The 21721-nt window shown below is 52.3% G+C and overlaps 3 protein-coding genes across 22 annotated transcripts in view; 2 read left to right on the top strand and 1 right to left on the bottom strand.

Moving 5' to 3' along the window:
• The window catches only part of PASK (PAS domain containing serine/threonine kinase), a 41585-nt gene extending 35214 nt beyond the window's left edge, over positions 1–6371 (top strand). For 3 of the 5 annotated variants that reach the window (XM_036857524.1, XM_036857525.1, XM_036857523.1), the window contains 4 exons: positions 232–431; positions 3093–3226; positions 4819–4965; positions 5557–6371. In XM_036857524.1, coding sequence (XP_036713419.1) covers positions 232–431; positions 3093–3226; positions 4819–4965; positions 5557–5666 — 591 coding nt within the window. In that variant the 3' untranslated portion in view covers positions 5667–6371. Of the gene's footprint in view, positions 1–231; positions 432–2251; positions 3227–4614; positions 4966–5556 lie in introns of those variants that run through there. The other 2 variants (XM_036857527.1, XM_036857526.1) reach the window with 2 other exon arrangements.
• Positions 6372–8953: 2582 nt separating this feature from the next.
• MTERF4 (mitochondrial transcription termination factor 4) lies at positions 8954–20913 on the top strand. 4 transcript variants are annotated; one of them, XM_036857530.1, is made up of 5 exons: positions 8954–9047; positions 10212–10695; positions 12386–12570; positions 13090–13636; positions 20889–20913. In XM_036857530.1, exons 1-4 carry the CDS (start codon positions 9027–9029, stop codon positions 13594–13596), a joined length of 1197 nt encoding a protein of 398 aa, XP_036713425.1. In that variant the 5' UTR covers positions 8954–9026; the 3' UTR covers positions 13597–13636; positions 20889–20913. The 4 variants fall into 4 exon arrangements, with proteins under 4 accessions (XP_036713425.1, XP_036713427.1, XP_036713426.1 ...); XM_036857532.1 differs by lacking the exon at positions 20889–20913 and having other exon boundaries at positions 10212–10527; positions 13090–13867; XM_036857531.1 differs by lacking the exon at positions 20889–20913 and having other exon boundaries at positions 13237–13867.
• The window catches only part of SNED1 (sushi, nidogen and EGF like domains 1), a 91197-nt gene continuing 83495 nt past the window's right edge, over positions 14020–21721 (bottom strand). For 6 of the 13 annotated variants that reach the window (XM_036857509.1, XM_036857516.1, XM_036857513.1 and 3 more), the window contains 2 exons: positions 20466–20546; positions 14020–19568 (listed from right to left, as the gene is read on the bottom strand). In XM_036857509.1, the coding sequence (XP_036713404.1) occupies positions 19532–19568; positions 20466–20546 (118 nt within the window). In that variant the 3' untranslated portion in view covers positions 14020–19531. The remainder of the gene's footprint in view (positions 19569–20465; positions 20547–21721) is intronic. The other 7 variants (XM_036857506.1, XM_036857519.1, XM_036857505.1 and 4 more) reach the window with 4 other exon arrangements.

Raw genomic sequence — 21721 nt, 5'->3', positions numbered from 1 at the left:
TGATGTGTGCCAGCCACAGTGAGCCTGATGCCTGGAGCTGCTTTTCCTCTGGCTCAGCCGGGTGCAATCTGCAGCCTCCAGAGTCTTTCCTGTCACCTGTCTGTGATGAGTTAGAGAACTCTTTTTTTCTTTGTTGTTGTTCTTTTCTTTTTTTCTTCTTAATCCTTAATTTAAATTCATGTTCTACTTGAATTGCCTTTTAAAAAGTCCCCTGTGGCCTCCTGATTTCAGCTGGTGTCAGCAGTGGGATACCTGCGCTCCAAGAGCATCATTCATCGGGACATCAAGGACGAGAACATCGTGATTGCTGAGGACTTTACAATCAAGCTCATAGACTTCGGCTCGGCTGCCTACCTGGAGAGGGGCAAGCTGTTCTATACCTTCTGTGGGACAATTGAGTACTGCGCACCCGAAGTCCTCATGGGAAACCCGTACGTATCATGGGAGCTGCAGCCTGTTGTCACACCTGCCGTCAGACCTGCGGTTGGTGGGGTTTTAGGGGGAAAGATGGTTTCAGTTTGTGCCTCTTTGACGAGGGTGTTGAGTGATAAAGTATGTTTGGGAAATAAGTGGGCAGGCAGGCAGGAAAAGTAAGGTGGGTCAGGGAAGCTGGGGGATGGAGACAGAGGTTCAGTATATTATTTCCTCAACTTTTATGTTTGGAGTTTCATATAATTAAAAGTTAAGAGAGGGCTTCCCCGGTGGTGCAGTGGTTAAGAATCCACCTGCCAATGCAGGGGACACAGGTTCGAGCCCTGGTCCGGGAAGATCCCACATGCCACGCAGCAACTAAGCATGTGCACCACAACTACTGAACCTGCGCTCTAGAGCCCACGAGCCACAACTACTGAAGCTCAGGCGCCTAGAGCCTGTGCTCCGCAACAAGAGAAGCCACCGCAATGAGAAGCCCACGCACCCCAATGAAGAGTAGCCCCAGCTCAACGCAACTAGAGAAAGCCTGCATGCGGCAATGAAGACCCAACACAGCCAAAGATAAATAAATTTAAAAAAAAAAGAAAAGAAAAGAAAAAAAAGTTAAGAGAAAGATAAAAAGAGTCCCAAAACTTGGGACTCTTCAAATGAATGAAGAGGATGTTTTTTTAGTTGGTTTATTTATTTTGATGACAGAACTAGTAATCTAGTCCAATAATATATTGCTGGGCTGGCCATGTAAGAAATCAAGCAACAGAAAAAGTACTAATGCAGAGGGTCCAGGCGGAAGCTGGGTCCACTTCTGGCTGGAGGTGCTGTCGCTGACTGGCCCGGCATGCGTCAGCTCGGGGCGCGCCAAGCCTCCTGCTCTGGCTGAGAGGAGAAGCAAGGGTGTGGGCCGCGTTTACATCTCTGCACCCCAGAAGCCTGTGAGCTGGAGGGGCCCGGCCTGGGCAGGGCCTGGTCTCAGGGAACTCGGGAGAGGAAAGGACACTGGTGTAGCTCAGGTGCTCATGGGATCGCATGGAAACGGTGCTCAGTGTTTCCCCCTGTGTATGCATGGATTTCTGTTGTCCACATGTAAACGAAGTGTGTCTGTACACATATGAAATGAAATCCAGTCAGATCCGGACCACAGGTATTATCCTGTACCACCTACACGTACTTTGGAGAGGTGTGGTTAGGACGTATCTCTCCAGGAGGGCTTGTGGTTAGAGGGACAGACGCCAGAGCGTTGCGGGGACCTTTACTGCCCGGTTCTACATTCCGTCCTCAGGGACCCCTCTTCCTCCCTCTTGTTTTCACGACCTTCTACTCCAGGGGCGGCAGATCCGGCCCCCACCTGTTTTCTTAACTACAGTCCTGTCGGCTCACGTAGTGTCTGTGGCTGCTTTTGTGCTGCCCTGGTGGACAGAGGCCACGTGGCCCCAGCCTGAAATATTTACTGTTTGGCGCTTTACAGCAAAAGTTTGCTGACCTCTGTTCTAGTCTATTGGATTTTTCTCTTTAGCCTCCAAAATTCTTGAAATCTCTTTCTCCAAAACATAAATGGCACAAAGCAAAGACTGCCAAATCTGATCTTCTGGCTGTAGCATTGTCTCATCCCCTCACTTTCCTGAGGTCTGTCCTCGTGGCCCCTCCCCTCCTGGCCCCTCTTCTCTCCTGGGGCCCAGCCCCCCGCCCCTACTGCCCACTGGTTTCCTGTCTCCTGATGTCCCCAGCCTCTCTGTGGCCTCCTGGAAGGCCGAGGGCTCTGTCCTAGGCCCTCTTCTCAGCAGTTCCTCTCAGCCACCTTGTCTACATTCCTGTTCTGCTGCAAAGACGCTGCTGCCCAAGTCTCTCGGGGCCAGACTGTCCCCCCGCCCGAGCTCCAGACCCGAGGGACCAACCGCGGTGGGCGGCACGGGGGCTGGTGCGTGGGGGCCGTCAGCCTGGCTCCCGTGCCCGCCCAGCAGCGGCCTCACCTCTTCTCCGTGGAACCAAGGTGATATGTATTTTGCTGGTTTGCTGTGAGGATGAGGGTTAAAGCATGTACATGCCTTGCAGAGCGCCAGCATCTCACAGGTGCCCAGGAAGTGGTGGCTGGGATGAGGGTGTTTATAAGCACAGGCGATAACGAAGAGCACCCCGGGGAGCTGCCTCCCTGCAGCCTGCTCCCCCAGCCGGCCGGCTGCCTGCGCTCCCTCTCCCCGCGCCCCTCTCACTCGCTCTCCTCTATCCTGCGCCGCTGCCTCGCCTCAGCCTTAAGGATGCTCACCCACGCCAGTCTCGCCTTGAGCATCCTTCACATCTTTCTGAAGCTGCCTGTGGCTCCCCAGGGCCCCTAGTGAGCCGAGTTCCTGTGGGCCTGGCGCCTGGCACTCTGCCTGCGCTCCCGGGCCTTCTCTCCACCTCCTCCAGGAAGCCCCCTGGGAGACACTCTGCTCTGCCCCCGTGCCATCTCCTGACTGGCTCTCAGCTGCTTGAGTGGAGCTTTGCTTTTCCTCTCCCTCCGCAGCACGTGGCCAGCGCCCGGCTGGGGGCAGACGTGCCGGTGCTGAGGACGTGGTCGAGGAGTGTGGCGTGTCTCGCTGGAAGCCGCTCTCGGGTGACTTGTGCAGGTGCTGGGCTCACGTGCGGGGCCGGCCCAGCGCCCCGAGTGCTTTCTCTCCTTCCTGCAGTTACAAGGGGCCGGAGCTGGAGATGTGGTCGATGGGCGTCGCGCTGTACACGCTGATCTTCGAGGAGAACCCCTTCTGCGAGCTGGAGGAGACCTTGGAGGCCGCGATAAACCCCCCGTACCTGGTGTCGGAAGGTGAGCTCGCGCGGTGGCGGGTGGACAGGCGCCGGCGTTGCGCCGGCTTCCCGTCTGCGAGAGCAGCGCACCCGGGTCCGTGCCGATAGCCCAGCTCTCTCTCTTTTCCATTCTTCTCGGACTTTGATCTGAACGTAAGGACGATTTGAATATGACTTTAAAACATCACAACTTTATTTTTAGGAGAGCTTCCCTTTGGACCATAGGGCCCTCTTCTGAAGGATGCGCACACACTAGCATTCTCTGAGCGTGGCCGTGGCCGTGACTGTAAGGTCACCTGTGGGGGAGGGCAAAGGATGGACTTGACCTCCCGGCCGCTCATGTGGAACCTGGGGGTTTCTGTCCCACCTCGAGCTCCCGTGAGCTGGCTCCCCCAGGGCCATGAGTGGCGGTTTGTGTCTGCAGTGAGGACCGCCGGGCGGTAGGCCTGGAGGGGGACCCTCATGGCCCATACCTGGAGGTGCTCCTGGGAGCTGGACCACGGGGTTCTGAGGTCTCTCAGACACTAGTGACATAGTGACCCTCTGTGATGCCAGAGTAGTCATTCATCGTTGCAGGCAGTGAGGAGATAAGTGTCCTCATGAATCAAGTCTGTGCCTTGGGTTCTTTGCTTAGGTTAGAAGCCTGTGTCTCAGTCCGCTCGGGCTTCCATGACAGGACACCGCAGACTGGGGTCTTAAAGCACAGACATTTATTTCTCAGTCTGGAGGCTGAGAGCCCGAGATCAAGGTGCTGGCAGATGCGGTTCCTGGTGGGAGCCCTGTTCCTGGCTTGCAGACAGCTGCCTTTTCCTGTGTCCTCACGGGGCAGAGAGAGGGAGAGAGCAGGCCCTCTCGTGTCTCTCCTGATACGAGCACTGATGCTGTCGCGGGGGCCCCTCCCATGACCTCATCTAGCCCTCGTCACCTCCCAGAGGCCCCACCTCCTAATATCATCACACTGTGAATCTGGGTAGGGGGGTGCACAGTTCAGTCCAGAGCAGCCTAGAAGAAGATTTGTAGAGCTTTGCTAATGTTCTGGATTCCGCGGTACCATGGCTCTTGCAGCTCTGCCCACGGGGGCTGCTCTGCGGGCTCTCTCACTAGGCTCTCAGGATACTCACTTGGGACAGTGAGGCTTGGAGTGGCCCTGGCTGAGGTGACACTAAAAGGAAATGGGACTCAGATCCAGACTCAAGGCTGGGGACTCTTCCCAGAGCTCGTGCTGCCTTCCTGTGGGGACTGAGCTGGGGCTCCGCTGCCGGCCACCTCCCACCCCTCTCCTGTCACGTGATCCCTATGTCCACAGCTCTGCACCCCCAGAGTCCCTTAGAGCAGGCCCAGGTTAGGAGCTGCCACACTTGGTGTGGTGAGCAAGGTGGGATCTCGAGCTCCAAGCTTTCCTTTCAGAGGCAACAGACATCTCCCACAGGCCCTCCTGAAGCATAGCTGGGACCCCACATTCCAGAGCCCCCGGAGTGCTGGTTAGAAGTGGAGGTCCAGAGCCACCTCCTGTCCCACCAGACCCAGGACCTGCAGTTGTGCAATGCGCTCCACCTGCCCCCAGCCGGGGCCCTCCGTCAGTCTTCTGGCCACACGCCTTTCTGTCCCCAGATCTCATGAACCTCATGTCTGGGCTGCTACAGCCTGTCCCCGAGCAGCGCACCACCTTGGAGAAGCTGGTGACAGACCCCTGGGTGACGCAGCCTGTGAACCTGGCTGACTATACCTGGGAAGAGGTGTGTCGACTAAACAAGCCAGGTGAGAGGCGAGGCCGTGCCCTTCAGGGCTGAGGCGGTTCCCAGGCTGCTTCCCGGGTCTTGGGGGAGGGCGAGGTTCCTTCCTCTGTGCTGCCCTGGACATGAACGTCAGGGCCCAGAGCTGGCTTGTCGCCTGTGAGACAGACTCCAGAGGTCCCTGAACACCACCAGGGGCTTTGGAAGGTGGGTGAGTGCCCATGGGAGCCCCTGACAAGGAGGAACCCACAGACGGGATTGAGGGCTGCGGCAGAGAGTTTGAGAAGTGCCGCTGGCGGTGGTCTGAGCGGGCCAAAAGGGAGGATACGGCCCGGACGAGGAGTGTGATGGTCTGGGGACCCCGGGGGCCCCCAGCTGGGAGCAGCAGCCCCGTGTGTCTGGCTCCCGCTGCTCAGAGTGGGCAGACACTGTAAGTGGCTCTGGACGTAGAACCCCCGCGGCACCACAGCAGGGTCCAGGGAGTCTAGAACATTGCCAGTTGGGTTCTGAAGGGTTCCCCTGATGTCTTTTGCTCCTAAGAATTTCTCCAAAGAGAAGCAAAGTATTTTAGAATCTTGCTGTTGGCAGGTGACACAGTATCTTTTTCTTTCTTTAGAGAGCGGAGTTCTGTCCACTGTCAGTCTGGAGCTGGAGGGCAGGAGCCCAAGTGCAGTGGCTCGGGCCCCGGAGCTGCGCAGGGCTTCATGTGCGAGGGCAGGCCCCTAACCGCCGGGAAACCCAGCTCTCTGCTGCTCTCCTTCACTCAGGAAGTCATGTTATATTCAGGCCCCTTCCATTCAGAGAAAGTACGTTCTCAAGAATTAGGCCCATTACACCATCTAAAACCTCATATGCAAGCTTGATAAATGTTAGAACAAAAGCCAGGGATACTATATTGTTTTAGGGTTATAAAATAGACTTGGAATTCATTTTTTTTCATGGCCTTGAAAAAATTCTAGTGTTAATTTTGAGTTTTGTACTATTTTTTACTATTAAAAGGCTTCTAATTTGTGAAATTCCAAAAGGCATACAAAAGGTTTTTAACCCTCTTTCTACTTTTGTATATGTGCCTGTGTTTCTGCTTCCTGACTTGGTATATGCTCGTCTCTTATGCGGAATGTGTAGAAGCTGTTCACCAAATGACCAGATTATTTCATTAATTTATTTCCTTGAACGTTTTCCAAATTAAAGCAACTTTGTTAGTAAACAATTACCCTGACTTGGACCATGTGAATTCTTCTACAGTGCTGGTATGGGAAGTACTTCATTTCTTTAGTTTTCCGTTTGTGCATCTCCACTTGCCACAGCTGGAGAGAGGTTCAGCCTTGGTCAGTTTGGGGGTCCCGCCTATGGGTGAGCCCAGGGCTCTGCAGCTTGCTTGCTCTAAGGAGACTAGAGGGTGTGGTGTTTCAGGCGTTGCCCTTCTCCTTGTGCACAAGCTCACCAGGGCCAGCCCACCATCTGTCTGTGCTCTGCTGTGCACCCACGACACCCTCCCCGCACTCCACAAGCCAGTCCAGGCTCCCTCCGTGACTATGTGGGGGGCGTCCAGCCCCGACTGTCCCTCTCCCTCCCCCGTTCAGGCCCCAGGGCAGCTCTCACACACTCAGAGGGCCCTTCCCCTCTAGGCTCCAGTCCATCCCCCTCTGAAACAGAGTCAGCTAGCTCAGGCACAGGAAATCCAGCCTCTATTTTGTATCTGTGTTGGAGGGGAGGGAGTGGTTGGTGTCAGAGAGAAACCTTTCATTTTTCCCCTGCTCAAACAGCAGGAAGAAAACAAAACCAAAACCAAGACCACCACCCCCCTGCCGCCCCAACCCATGCCTTTTTCCCACGTTATCACTTTCCGCAGGTGCCAAGGCTCCTGCCCGGAGCTCTCGGGAAGATGCTCAGGGGCCAGCCTGCCTCTAGTGTGATCCTGTGTTCGGTTTCTAGTGTTCATTTAGGAAGCATGCAACTGTCCTGATATTTTCGGATGCTCCGATGACAGTTAATTTGATTCTCAACTACTGGGATGCAGGATATTGCCTTCCCCTTCCTTTAGGAAGTGCTGCCCGAGTCTCCCTGACGTCTCAAGAGACTGACGAGGGACCTTCCTCCATCCGTCAGGGACAGTAAAGGCAGGGCTTTTAGAAGTGAATTTGTAAAGTGTGTAGTACGTTAGTGACATTTACTCTTCAGAATCAAATGAGTCTCGTGATGTTCAAAGAACTCTTGAAGAGTGGGCAAAAATACACAAATGTTTTCCTATGTAGTTTTTATGATGCTTATAACACAAAAGAAGTTACAGAATGTTTTTTCAGACAGGTGTGCAATGGGCCGAGAATGCAAAGTTCTAGGTCTCCAAGAACTGTTACTTCTCTATAAGAAAAAATAATTAAAACTCATCTGATTTGATGGCAGCAGAAAGTCTGAACACTCTGAGAGTGCTCTCTGCAGAAAGAGTCCAGATAGAAAAGTTTACAGCCTCCTTCTTCTTTGGCATAATCCTTCTGTAAAAAGGTTTTTAGCATCCAGTCTGGTGCCTGGCCCAGAGCTCTATAAATTGTATCCATGCAAGAATCAAGTCCCTTTTCTCAGTTCGGAAACAAGTAGATAAAACAAGAAGAAATGCTTATACCCTAAGGCTTGGGCTTACAATTGGTGGAATTTAGGCAGCTGAGAAAGCACACCTTTTTATTCTTTTTCACCACTATCCCCTTTGGAAAGATGCTTAGTCTCTATACCTGAACTGTTACAGGCCTATGTCCGAAATTTAAGAATGAATGCAAATTAGGCTGAAACATCACTGGATTTCATCCCAAGAGGAAACCAGACCTCTAAGCTGGGAGGACCCCCGCACCCCCCTTTTTTTAAACTGTAAAGACTTCTGGAGTTCCATTGGATAGTTTACACCTCTAGAATATGTGTGTGTGTGTGTGTATGTGTGTGTGGGGGGGTGTTTATCAGTTATAATTGGAGCTCAGAAGAAGTAAGGGGGGCTTCCCTGGTGGCGCAGTGGTTGGGAGTCTGCCTGCCAGTGCAGGGGACACGGGTTCGAGCCCTGGTCTGGGAAGATCCCGCGTGCCGCGGAGAGACTGGGCCCGTGAGCTACAACTGCTGGGCCTGTGCGTCTGGAGCCTGTGCCCCACAACGGGAGGGGCCGCGACAGTGAGGGGCCCCCGCTTGCCACAACTAGAGAAAGCCCTCGCACAGAAACGAAGACCCAACACAGCCAAAAATAAATAAATAAATAAAAATAAATAAATAAATAAAATGAAAAGAAGTAAGGGTGTTTGCCAAATAAGGATTGGTTGGGGTCTGAAATGGTTGCATGGTTATAAGGGGAGACCTTGAGACCAGAAGGTTGCAGCTGGCAGGTGCTGTTCTGAATAGGCTGGGGGTGTCCCTGGGTCTGGAACAGTTCAAAGCTCACGTTCTCAGCGTTGCAGACAGTGGCTGAGACCAGGTCCTCCATGGCCACCAGACTCCATTTCGCATGCCTGAACCGATCGCTCCACTACCATTTCAACTTGTCACTAATATTCATATTGAATGCAGATTCCACACCGAATAACTTTATCTGGGACCGGCTCCCTTTGACTCAGACCGCCCGGTCTCTACCCCAACGTGAACCTGCTTTGGGAAGGACCCTGCTTTCTCCGGGGAGGTTACTGCTGGACCGCGGGGCGGTGGCCGGTTTGAGCGAGGTTATAGTTTCCTCTCACCTCCACTCTTCAGAGGAATTTTAAGGTAATGAGAAGCGAACGCATGCGGAAGGAGCTGTTCATTTGTTGCGCTAGCCGAGAGCTCTAGAAAGCGGAAACCCGGGCAGCGTAGGCACCAAGCAGAGAAGCCGCGGTCTCCGCGCCCACGGTGCCGGTGGGCGGCAAGCGGCGGGCGGCGCCAGGCCCCAGAAACCGACCCAGCGCCGGACGCCTGTGGCCAAGGGCTGGGCGGAACTGCTTCCCGCGCCTTCGCGCTGGCGAGGGGGAGAGCGGAAGCGACGGACCCGGAGGACGGAAGCGGAGGACCCGGAGGGCGGAAGCGGCGGACCGGGGAGACGGCTGCTTCCGGCGTCAGCGGCGCTGCCGCTGCCTCCGCGTTATGGCTGCGTTGGGTTGGCAGGTGAGGGGGAACCGCGAGCAGGGGCTCCTGGCGGGTCGTAGAGGTCGGCGCACGCCGACCTGGTGCCGCACCCTGATCTGCGGTACTCTCCGCTCCGTCAGTGCGGCTTTATCCCACTTTCCCCCCGCCGGCGATGGGCCGACCCCGCGAGTGGACCCCAGACAGGGCGAGAGCGGGAGGCGGGAGCAGCGAGCGGGTGGGCTTGACTGGCTGGCGGGGGCGCGGCGGCCGAGGGCGCGGGGGAGGCTTTGGGAAGGGCCGTGAAGGGCGGTTGAGTGCCTGGGGATGTGGGCCTCGTTCGTTACGCGCCAGCCTGAACCCTGGAGAGTTCCGAAGTCAACGGGAATTCTGTGTAGTTTGCCTGCAGGCTACCAGGATTTCTTTTGTTGAATAAGTAGTGAATCTGGAGACTTGTGTGAGGTCCAGATTTTTCAGGTGTGGGTACCAACTTGGACCCCCAGAGTTGGCACGGAAATTACGTTAAGTTAAAGACATTTGAGATTCAGCAGCTACAGAAAGAAGCCTTCTTGGAGCGGCCCTTATCGCGCTAAAAGCAGAACCTTCTGGGAGCGAGGGCGCCGCAGATCCTTTCTCCTCGGGAGCTTTACGGCCATGAAGGAAAAAAGAGAGGGAAGACCACGTGTATCTACATAAACAAACACTGTCACAGACTTTCTGGGCTCCCATTTGTTCGCCTAGGAGCCCACCACCCCTTTGCTCAAGTTAGCCCCTAACTCTAGACATTTAGGGAGCCAGCGCTTGTAGCCACCATATGCATATAAGTAAACTTTTTTTTTTCTGCCTGTTAATCTTTCAGTTAAATTTGCAGGCCCCCCCCCCAAGGCACTGAAAAGGTGGAGGAAACCCGCCCCCCCATACTTCACCTGGTGACCTGGAAACAGTTCTCCCCTGTCCCTCCTTGTCCCTGGCTCCTCAGTTACAGCAGCAATAGCTCATCTCTGTGCTCCTGCAGTTCTCTGTTCTCTGTACGCGAACGTCCTTCTCGGTAGGCTTTTTAAGTTCAGGTATGACTTTGCGGGTTGCTTATAAAAACTTACGTTTGTGTAGGACCAAGGCACTCAATACCCTGGCTCAGAAATCCCGAGGTGTCCATGACGTGGGAGTGGTGAGGAATTAATTCCCTTTGGGGGCTGTGTCTTGCAGGTCTCGGCTTGGCACCGCCTGATCCCCCTCACCTGGTCCCTTATTGCTAGGCAGACTGCTCAGCTTGGAGAGCAGAAGAGGACGACTGCTCTTTTGCTGCGTAAACTGACAACGGTCTCCAGCGGGGGGGGCCTCGGGGAGTCACCCTTTGTTGAACCCCAGAAGTGCGCGCAAGAACCAGAGCACAGGACGGGGCTGACTCAGTGCCTCCTTGAGAAGCAGAGGACGGCTGTGGAGCGAGGGAAGATCGTCAGTTCCCTCCTGGACATGGGTTTCAGTGACGTCCATGTTAACGAACTGCTCAGTATACAGCCAGGTACCCACCCCCAGCAGTTGCTGGACATCGTTTCAGAATTAATACTCCTGGGTCTGAATCCAGAGCCTGTGTGTGTGGCCTTCAAGAGAAGTCCTCAGTTACTGAAACTCCCTATCATGCAAATGAAGAAGCGCTCCAGTTACCTGCGAAAGCTGGGGCTTGGAGAAGGTATGAGAAGGTGTAGCTTTTATATATAGTGCTGAGGAGTCAGAGATGGGGAACGAATAGCCTGGTGAGGTGGATTCAGGGAGGTTTCTGGGGGAAAGGCCCTTGAGAGGAGTGTGTGATTTGGCTTGGGGGTGAGGAAGAAGAATGAGCTCTGCAGAGGGCATCGCAGGAGGGAGGGGGACTGAGTGACCGACCCAGGCGCGTGTCTGGCGTGTTCACTGTAGGGGCTCTGGCATCTAGAACGGCGCTGGGCATGTGGTGTTGGTTTATGTGCATGTATGTGCCCTTTGATGCTCAAGCTGACTTGGGGTGGGCTTAGTGCTTTGTGTCTGTGTGATGGGAAGCCAGAGAGACTTACAGAGTTCCCTGTAGAGGCTTGGATTCCAGTCAGGTGTCTCGATTTACTGTGGAATGTGAGATCTGCCCAGATCCCTGGGACACTGGTGGAGTGAAGGCAAAAGGAGCCACCATCCCCACCCCCACAGGATTCGCGCCCCGGGAGCCCTAGAAGTTCACTGGATCTCTTTACGGGCCTTCTGTGGGGTGGGGTGGGGGGGCTGTGAGTGTCTCCTAGGATCCCTGCCCACTTTGACCAGAGGAATGCCACTCTTGTGTATTCTTGACTCTTGCTGGTAAAATATTGTCGGGGGTAGGGGAGGGGGAGAAAAGGTTTGGGAATTCAGATTTCAGAGGATCTTTACGGCCTCCTTCTCTAGAAGATGAGCAAAAGATAGTGGTGTGTGTTTCTCTTAACAGATTACCTATCGCAGTATAATCTAAAAAGCTAAACTTAGCACCTTACATGCAGTGGTTATATCAATAAATTAACAAGCTCAGCCTGGCCTTAAGCTGCAAAGATGAAGACTAAATTCCTGAAATTCATTCCTGACACGTTTTATCAAGACACTGACTGACTCTCCTGTTAGGAAGATTTTAATTAACAGTTTAAATAAGTGGTTCTAAGTTTCTAGGTACTAAACTTTACTCAGTTACTTGTAGGAAGACCATATGCCCTGATTTGCCTGGGAGAGTCTCAGTTTATACCAGTTATCCTAATGCAGTTACTAATAGGGACTCTGTCACTCAGAAGCGCCTTAGTGTGGATAAAATATATGGTCACCCACTAACCAGGAGATCATCAGTCTCTGTGGTTGTGCATCATGATTCTTGTTGTTATTATTACATTAATTATTATTGTGGAACGCCTTTTCATTGAGTTCAGGCTCCTAGGTCTTAAGAATGTTGGTTGTGAATATTTCAAGGACTACTTTATTATAGAAGGAAACATGAACCCAAAGCCCCGACATGGGGGAAGCTACTATCCCATCTTACTGTCTGAGCTTTCCCGTAAATCCCTGTGAAAGTCTTTTCTAGGTGAGAAGGGCAAGAGGAGACCTAGAATATGAAGTAGGTGCCTTTCAGCTGTGAGACCAGAAATAGGCCTCTTGATACCAGGAGGGAGGGTTGGGGAGTCTGAGAAGTGAGAGGGAGTCAGTGGGGAGATGCGTCATTCTGGCCCATCCCATTTCCACGACGCGTCTGGGAAGACATATCTGAAGCTGGCACTCCTTCTGTGGAGGAGAGGATCCTTGTTTGTTTTTTAAATTCTGGCTTGAATTGGGTGTGGTTGGCCACTTGGGCTTCTGGAATATTCTAAAATTATGTACTTGCCCTTTTTTACATTCTTCAGGGAAATTAAAGAGGGTGCTTTACTGTTGCCCTGAAATTTTCACCATGCGTCGGCGGGACATTGAGATCATCGTCGGGGTTCTCAAGGAGAAGTGCCTTTTCACGGTAAAGCAAGTCACCGAGATTTTGCACAGATGCCCCTGTGTTCTTCGGGAGGACCCTGGTGAACTGGCATACAAATTCCAGGTGAGAATGACTGATGGCGTGATTAGTAACAGCAAGTTTTTGAGTGTAGTCAGGGTTAGCTGACTCGCCGGGGCGAGTGGATGAGGTGAAGGGCTTAGACCCTCTTTGCTTGCACCAGCCAAAGAGAGTTCGGTTTTGGTTCTTTCACTTCTTTACTACAGGTAAAACCTCTTTTGCAACTTTTCTGCTATTAATAACGGATGACCCAGGCCTATTCTTAGAATCCTAATGAGGCCTCTGCTTAGAATACTTAATTTAAAAATAGCTAGAACCTTCCTATCTTTAGAACCTATTTTGCATGTTGATCTTAGAAACGTAATTGTGAAGGGTGTCCTAATTTTTTGGTAACAGTTATGATGGCTTAGGTCAAATCCTAGATGTTTTCTGAATTTTTTGCCTATTTTTTCCATACTCATAGTTTTCCTTACCCCATGAAGAAAAATAGAACTTAATTTCTCCCTCCTGCCCTTTATTTTCTGCTGCATTTTTCTCGACATGAACTTGAAAATGCTTTGAAAGCCATCATGCAGGTGTCGGGATCATAGTGTTCTGCCGTCGCTAGTGAGGCAGGTCTCTCCGAGTGCTTTTGGCCAGTTCAGTTCACTGTGCCTTAGGAGCCTACAAAGCTTTCTGCAGCTGCGCTTCCTAACCACGCTCTGTCTCCAGTATGCCTACTTCAGGATGGGGATTAACCATGTGGACGTGGTGAAGACCAACTTCCTGCAGTACTCCATGACCAAGACCAAGGAGAGGCACGTGTTCCTGGAGCGCCTGGGCCGGTACCAGACCCCCGACAAGAAGGGGCAGACGCTGGTCCCCAACCCTTTACTCAAGGACATCCTCAGGGTGTCAGAAGCTGAGTTTCTGGCCAAGACAGCCTGTTCTTCAGCTGAGGAGTTTGAGGTTTTTAAGAAACTCTTGGCCCGGGAGGAGGAGGAGTCTGAGGGCCATATGGCTGACGACGAAAGTCTGGAGGAGGAGGAGGAGGAGGAGGAGCCAGAGGAAGGGGAGGAGCGGGAGCCATGATGGACGGACTGGAGTGAAAAGAGCCCAGCGAGATCAAAGGGTATTTTAATTTTCTCAGAGCTTTTGGGAACTTCACTTGGATCTTCTCAGGTTATTTTTCATTCTCAAACTGGTCTTTTGATGAAAAATTAATTGGAAATCACCTGAGAAGTAGACTAAGAAGCAGATGCATTGGTTTGATCTGCTGTCAGGTCCTGGGGGGAGGGCCCTGCTCCGTCCTGAATAAAAGGCCGACTTTGCGCCTCTAAGGTCGGGGGGCTCAACACCGCGACATTTGGTCTTACTTTTTCTCTCCCATCTGTGTTGGTGACAGTCCCGTGACAGTGGGGGATGTTTCTTCTGGTTCAGGAGTCATTTTACATCCTTTTCGTGACAAAGACAGAGTTCCGAGAAGACAGTGAGCTTTTAGTATATCACAGCACTTTATTTTATGAAAACAAGGAGCAGGTTTTCCACAAAAATACTCAGGTTTTTAGTTCAAAAATATCTTATTGTTTCGTAATTGCAGTCATTGTACAGCAGAGTAAAAGGAGGTTGATTAGTGATGTATGGTTTTGCTCTGCACAGCTTCTTACCGCCAGCCCCGCGTGGGGGCACTTTTTGCCTCTTTGAGAAGAGCGGGCCCTGACCCTGACCGCTGGCCCTGACCCTGACCGCTGGCCCTGACCCTGACCGCTGGTGGAGTTTGCCTTCACACCAGCTCAGGCCCAGGGGCTTGCGTCCAGGCCTGACGTCTTTGGCGTCCGTGGAGTTCTGACCTGGAGCCAGGGCCGCAGGTCTGGGCTTGGTTTCATTTCAGGGAGCTCTCCGTGACACCAGAGGTGGTGGAAGGCCCCTTGGGGAGGCCAGTGGGTCTGAGGAGCGACCTGAAGAGTTGGGGTTGGGGAGTGGACTTGGATGTAAGCCAGGGGTCATCTCTGAGGTAGAGGTACAGCCCTGATGGCGTGAGCTCTGTGAGGGGTGGGGAGATGGGTGATTCCTAGAAGGTCCTGGAGATTCCTTTCTTGGGGGGAGCTGGCACAGGATTGATGCTGCAGAAGACATTTTTGGTGATGTGCCCAAAACTCAGGTCTTCACAGCATTTTAACAGCTACACGTGAGACTCCTGGTGCTTGGCCTCGTTTTTCTCGCAGAGACCACGTAAGTCCTGTCAGCGGTTCTCACCTGGGGGTGATCTTGACACCAGGGAACACCTAGCAACATCTGGGGACATTTCCCATCGGGTTGTTAGGACCAGGAGGGTGTGCAGTTGGGGTCTAGTGGGGTCTAGTGGGTCGAGGCCCGGGCGGCTGCTGAACATCCTGCAGTCACAGCACAGGCCCACGACAGGGTGAGCCAGCCCGGAGATCAGCAGTGCCAAGGCTCGGACGCGGCTCTAAGGCCTCATTTAGCGAAATGCGACTGTGCTGATTCGTGAGGACTTGAGATTTTAAATGGGCTCACATTTGTTTCTCTTTTATTTAGAAGTAAAGTACATAGCTGATTTTTTAAGAGAGTTCCTTTCTCCTCTGTACTGGGATGCTGTTGGTAGATTTGAGCTGTGTTTTACTGTGGGTAGATTGGAGCTGCATTTACTGAGGTGTAGATGCTTTTGCTTTCTCCAGGCTCATATTCGAGCATGACTGCAAAGAGAAAGACATTTTTTTGCAAAAGAACAGCTCATTGAGTCCCTCCACACGTGAGTGCGACATCGGTGGCAGTCGTTGGGCAGTGGCAGGAGCTCCAGCCCAGGGAAGGCGCTGGAGGTGGGCTGACACCGGCTGGAGCCCTGGCCTGTCGGGGTGGCTGGTGGCTGAGCAGCAGGGCGCCACGGAGCGTTCCTCATTTGCACCCGTGTCGGTCCTCGTGCAGCGGGAAAAGGGAGGTTTTGTCTTCACTGTCTTTCTTGGCCGTGGGCAGAATTATTTGAAAGTACAGAGATTTCAGTTTCCATTTCCTCGTGTGTTCTGTGGCCTCCGGGTGGCGGCACCGTCCCGGGGACCTAGGGTGCTGCTCTTGTGTTCCCCAGGCGGGACTAACAGGATCTTAGATCGAAGCTCGGTGACGTGGTTAGTTGATCCAAGCTTTGATTAGCACAAGGCTGACTCGGCAACTCGGGATTGCTCCTTTCATTTCGACACAGAAACGTGTATGCCCCTGACAATTTTTTGATTCCACTTTTGCTAATTTTTTGGGGTGGACCTTGAGTATCTCCAAGGAAGACGTTAGAGTTTTAAGAAGGAGCCGTGTGGAAAAAAGCAGTGGCTCATTTGTAACGTTTCAAGGATGAATTATAATTCCTTTAGCATCAGGAAGTCTTTTACTAGATGTTTAACTTATAAAACATCAAAATGGGTTAATCATAAGAAAACGCAGCACCAAGCTCAGGAGGCAGCAGACTGTTCCTTGTAGAAACAAGGGCTTCTAAGCTGAAGACTGGAACGCGTTACATTTGCCTCGTGGCTGAGGGGCTTGAGGTCATTGACGTGGCGGTAGAGGGGTTCGTCTTCTTTCCAGTGATATCACTTGATCTTGCTGTTTGCTCGTGACGCCGTAGCTTACACAGTTGCACAGTGACAGGTCCCAGTGCCACAGCACAGTCAGCAGGACGTGTTTATGTATGTGGTTCTCTCGATTCTCCCAGTGTCAGAGCCCCTGCACTGCACTCAGCCGTCTTCTCCAGGTGGGCCTTGGAGACTGGGGACCTTCTGGAGCACCGTAGAGACTTCTCGAAATGACTCTTCCTCCTTGCTGAAAATGACAGAATGCATAATACACAGACATATGCACACAAAACTTTAATAAAAATAAAAAGCCTAAAATATAACTCTGTAAAAAAAATTTTTTTTATGGAAGACGAAAGGAAGAGCCCCTTTCTGTGTCTGTGATGCTGACTCGGGGCAGCGTCGGTGGGAGACGCACGGCGGCTTGAGTTCCGTCTGGCTCGGCTGCTCAGATGTTCAGCACACCGGACGTAGGGTTGGCTTGTCTGGTTTTCACCTCATTTGCAGGGAGAAGCGAGCACTGCTTAGAAGCGTGCTAGAGAGCAGGGGTGGCAGGATGACGCGGCGATCTGTGTGTGAAGGAGGAGCGTGGGGAACACGGTGCTTACTACCTGATAGCCCCACACGGCGTTACTTGAGTCCTGGACTAAGAGAAACCTTCACCAGCATCGCATTTAGGCTTGTGGGACGAGCCCTCACTGTACTTGGTAGAGGTGCTGCCTTGGCTTTCCAAGTGGGGTTTGAGACCCTTGAGGTTTCCGTGAAACCCTTGAGGTCTTTGGCGCCTTGGTGGGACTTGTCATCCAGGGGATAGGCCAAAGCCTATGACCTCAAAGACCAGGGGTTAACCCAGCGTGGCGCATGGGCCAACTCGGCCCTGCCTGTTTTTGTAAATAAAGTTTTATTGGAACCCAGCCACGCCTGGTGAGTCACACGTCTGTTGGCTGCATTTGTGCTACAGCTGCAGAGCTGAGTCACTGCCACAGAGACCATAGGGTCCTCAAAGCCAGAAGTACTGTCTGACCTTTACAGAAAAGGTTGCAGGTAAAAAGTGTCTAAACTCCGTCTTAGTGTTACCGTTTTCTCCCTCAAAGTCAGCTGGTCCATATGATGGAGCAGTAGCCTGCGAACGATCAGCATAAATAATCTGCTGGCAGAGGAGAGCCGGGCGCAGCGCTTCCAGTGTGGCCTCATCGCTGCCCCTTCCTCCCAGCCCCACCGTCTCTGCTTTGGAAGCTGTTGATAGCAGTTCCTCCTCAATTTTGTTGCTAGCTCTCAAAGGGAGAATTCTTCCTCTGACCTCGGAATCTGAGAACTGGTTTCTGAAGGTTGCAGAAGCATTCCTGGCGGACAGCCTTGCCATCCAGGGCTAACGTGTGCGCCGTGGGTGCGCACTCACCGTGGTGCAGACCGCCCCCTAGGAGACCGCAGCCTGGGGTATGTCAGATGTGGGTTCTGTCCCGGAGGTCTCCCTGGTTGTGGCTGGGCAAGGAGGTGGCTGGTGCTTGCCTGGCCTGGCCGTCTGTCTTCCAGAGGCCAGAGGAGAGAAGCCGCTCAGGGCACCGACTCCAGCCAGGACCTTGTTTCAATCCAATTTTAGACCTCGTCTTCCTGGGCTTTAGAAACTCGTGAGGTGGATGGAGCGTAACAAGAGCATCCTGATCCTTAGAAGAGAAAACAGACCGGGGTGTGAGGAGGAGGATAGTGGTACCCATTCCTCTCTACGGTGGCGGCTCCCAGGTTGCTGCCCCGGAGGACCTGAAGAGCTTGCCACATCAGAACTGTGAAGTTTGTTCCCTGTGACATGGCAGTGGGTGCTGGGGGGCAGGCTCGTGGAGGACTGACTATACCCCCCAGTGTTGGGGACATGTGGGTAGCATTGCAGCTTAAATTTGAAGTCTGCAGGCTGCAACCCCCTTCATTTGGTGACGCCTTGGATCTTTTCTCTGAAGGCATGGGCTGTCCCTGGTCTCTCTCGACTGAATGAATTCTTGCACTTTGTTCTTGGATGTGTGTGTTGTGTGAATGTTTCCTGCTTATTTGTGTTTTCTCCATTGTCTTAAGAATGGGTATGCTAAAAGCCAGTATTTGATAATTTAACAATTGAGGGTTTCTGATTTGTTTTTATAGAAGTTGATTCATTGAATGAGGTTAAAAAAATAGATATTATCTCCCAGATGACTTATTGCAACAAATAAATAAATGTCTCACGCCCCAGTTATATCTGTGGGTGGTGAATTGCTTGCAGGCCTTGGAGTGCATGTTTTGGGTACATGGGGGTTGGGGGGGAGTGATGCCTTTGAGTAGGTGGGACCTGAACGCAGAGACTTTTGATGGGAACTGAACGCCTGCCTGAGGTCACACGTTCTCGCTCACGTGCCGCTGCCCAACCTGTGGGTCCCAGCCTCTGCTTTCCCTGCTTGGTTGGTGAACATTCTGCTTTAGTGTCAGCCTATATGTGTGAAGCTCTTTTGCTTCTGGTTGTTTATAAAGGTCTCTGAGTAACATTTCTTCTTCATCTCCTCAGCCGTATAAAAAAATGTAGCCTGTTTGTGAAGCTGCTTGGTACCCAGGAGTCTCACTCCCCTCCTGCACCGCCAGGAAGATGGGCTTCTGGGCTCCTTTATGGAGCTCGAGTGGTGAGCTCTCCTGGGTCAGCCAGAATACCTCTTTCATTCCCAGTGCGTCACGTTGATAAGAAATTGTGTCAGGCTGTGGATGGGTCTCTGTGGCTTAGCCTAGGATCTTCCAAATTATCGTGAAGGTTTCCACAGAGTGTGCGTGTGAGGGGGTGGGAGTCACATGGGGCTCACTTGCCACAAGAGGTTGGGAAATGCTGGATTAAACAAGAATAGCGTTAGAAAGTTTTTCTCATGTCAGGGTTTCTGAATGCTTAGGATGCCTGTGTTCATTGGCACTCTCCCAGTGAGAGAGTCTCAGGACTTACCCAAAGTTATGTGATCAAGGCCGCACACCCTTTCTCAATGGACTTCCATTTACAGGGTCTGGAAAGCACTCCTAGAATTCCTCTGCCTTCTGGCATCCCAGGCCCCTCCCACTGTCCCCCCTCGCCTGCCCTCCCAGCAGCCCGTCAGTCCCACCTCCCTCTGGGTGCAGGTGGTCTTCGGCCTCTCTAAGAGCTCACCCGCCCCCTCCATTGCCATTGCTGATGACCGGGGAAGGGGTTTCTCTGCCCATTGAGATAGAGTGGGATTCGATGTATCAGACCAAGTTTATGTCTATTGGGAGGCCTTCCTTAAGTATTATTTTTCTCACCCATTTTAACCCCCTTAGGCAGTTCTGTAACCTTCTGGTCTGAGCTTATGACACAGAGCACACACTGAGCTTTCTTCTCAGAGCTCCACAAGGAGACAGCAGCCCTCCCGAGGGCCGAGTGCTGGGGGGATGTCCCTCAGACTTCCCAGCAGCTCTGCTGGCTGTGGGAACGTACCTTAAGATTTCTTCAGTGTAGGACTGTTACTTTGTTTCCTGAAATAATTAGAGAAATGTGGTTTATTAAAAAGAAACTGTGTCCCTGTAACTCTGCAGCTTCCTCAGCCCAGGCTGCCTGCTGTGGTCCTGTCTTGTCTGTAGGTCACATGTGTTCCACTTTGGGGAGCATGGTAGTGAGACGCTGACACAGAGATGAGCGTTTGAGTCTGTGTGTGCCCACCTGGCTTGGGGTGGGAGTTGTGGAGTGATGAGGAAGGCTGCCTGGCTGGGTGTGAGTCATGGAGAGTGAAAGGGGGTGTGGAGGATGGGCAATGGGAGACAGGTGATGCGCTCGGGTAAGGCAGCAGCGTGGGTTTTTCCTGGACTCAGAAACGCAAGACCCAGTGCGTGTGGTGACTGGTCTATGGAGAATGTGACTGAGGTTTGGACTCTGTTGTCTGTACTCAGGCAGTGCATTATATAATAATTCTGTGACTACCTTGAACCCTTTGGGGAAAGAACCTGGGTGAGAGTGAATAAAAAGTAAATAGAGATTTACTGTATTTATATAATTGGACCCGTCAGTAACACTTCCCAATACTAGTGCCAGATGCTGTGTGAACGTGCATAACCAGAGTGACCCCCCAGCACCACCACTCAACCTCCCTCCAGCACCTGCCCTGTGACCTTCCCAGCACCCACCATGTAACCTCCCCAGCACCCACTCTGTGACCCCTACCAGCACCCACCAGGCCCAGCTATACCCATCTGTGTGTGCTCACACGTACACATATGGGCACACAGTTCCTTAAAATAGCTGGGCTGCACATCTTGGCAACCTGGCTCAGCCATGGGCCTGTGGCATCCCACAGCCCCAGTCACCAGGGCCACCCTGGCCCTGTGACCCCGTGGCCACCTGCAGGGCACAGCACGGGACTCCTCCCTGGGACGCACCTGTCTGGGGTCCTGGCGCGCGTGCTCTCGCAGCTCTCTTTGAAACAGGTGTCTGGATGCACTTTGTAGACTCTTTTATACCTGCATCACAAGAAGGCTCTGTGAAGCCAGAAACTGAGCAGAATGTTGCCCAGCCCCTTCACCTAGGCTACACGAACCTCCAGGTAACTGTACAGGTGTCTGAGGAAGGGCTGTTATTTTCCTAATAAAACTTTACCTCCTGTGGATGTATTAAAATGTCCAACATAAAAATCATGTAATTAAAAAAAATGACTTTATCAAGGTATAATTTACATAAAATAAGATACACTCATTTTAAGTGTACATTATGATGAGTGTTGACAAAGTGATATATAGTAAGAGATAAAGTGTGCTGGGACTCCCCTGGTGGTTCAGTGGTTAAGAATCTGTCTTGCAACGCAGGGGACGCCGGTTTGATCCCTGGTCGGGGAACTAAGATCCCGCATGCCGCAGGGCGACTAAGCCGGCGCGCTGCAACTACTGAGCCCACGTGCTGCAACTACAGAGCCCATGCGCTCTGGAGCCCGCGCGGCACGACTGGCGAGCCCACGTGCCGCCAGTAATGAATGAGCCCATGCACCACAACTAGAAAAAAGCCTATGCACTGCAGTGAAGAGCCTGCACGCTGCAACGAAAGACCCCGAGTGCCCCAACTAAGACCCAACGCAGCCAATAAATAAATAAATAAATAAATATTTTTTAAAAAATGTGCTATTTCAAAGACATGTCTTGCTTGAGGCAGGCTACTTGGCTCCAAAGCCTTGAGACAATGTGACTGCACTCTTATGGGCAGTTGATGGAGAAGTTTGAGAAGCCTTGGAGATGCAGGCATTAGATGCGGGCGGTGTGGAGCAGGAGACCTGACGCCTAGCCCTGCCCCCCACTTACTAACTGGTGTGCTCTGAGCACGTCTCTGGGACTGAACCCTCCACTTCGTATGAAATGGGAATTGCTTATACTGCCTCTGTCACATGTTTGTAGAGAATAATGAATGAGAAAGTGTTTGACTCTTGGTAAAGCTTTTTAAACGTCGGAGCTGTTTGAAAGAGATCCAGGGGGTTCAGTGGGTAAAACTCCAACTCATGAGCTCAGTCGAGGAGAGTCCTTAGGGTCTAAAGCCTTAGCTAAGACTTCCATTGCCAACCATCAGGCAGTAAGAGGATCTGGAATTAACTTCCACATGTGAACAACTGGAGAACTGGACAAGATCCAGGAAGTAAGTCTTTTCAGATGTT

Source organism: Balaenoptera musculus, chromosome 7 (genome assembly GCF_009873245.2).
Source record: "Balaenoptera musculus isolate JJ_BM4_2016_0621 chromosome 7, mBalMus1.pri.v3, whole genome shotgun sequence".
Lineage (NCBI taxonomy): Eukaryota > Metazoa > Chordata > Mammalia > Artiodactyla > Balaenopteridae > Balaenoptera > Balaenoptera musculus.
The sequence above is the reverse complement of the archived record's forward strand: the minus strand, read 5'-3'. Positions and strand labels throughout refer to the sequence as shown.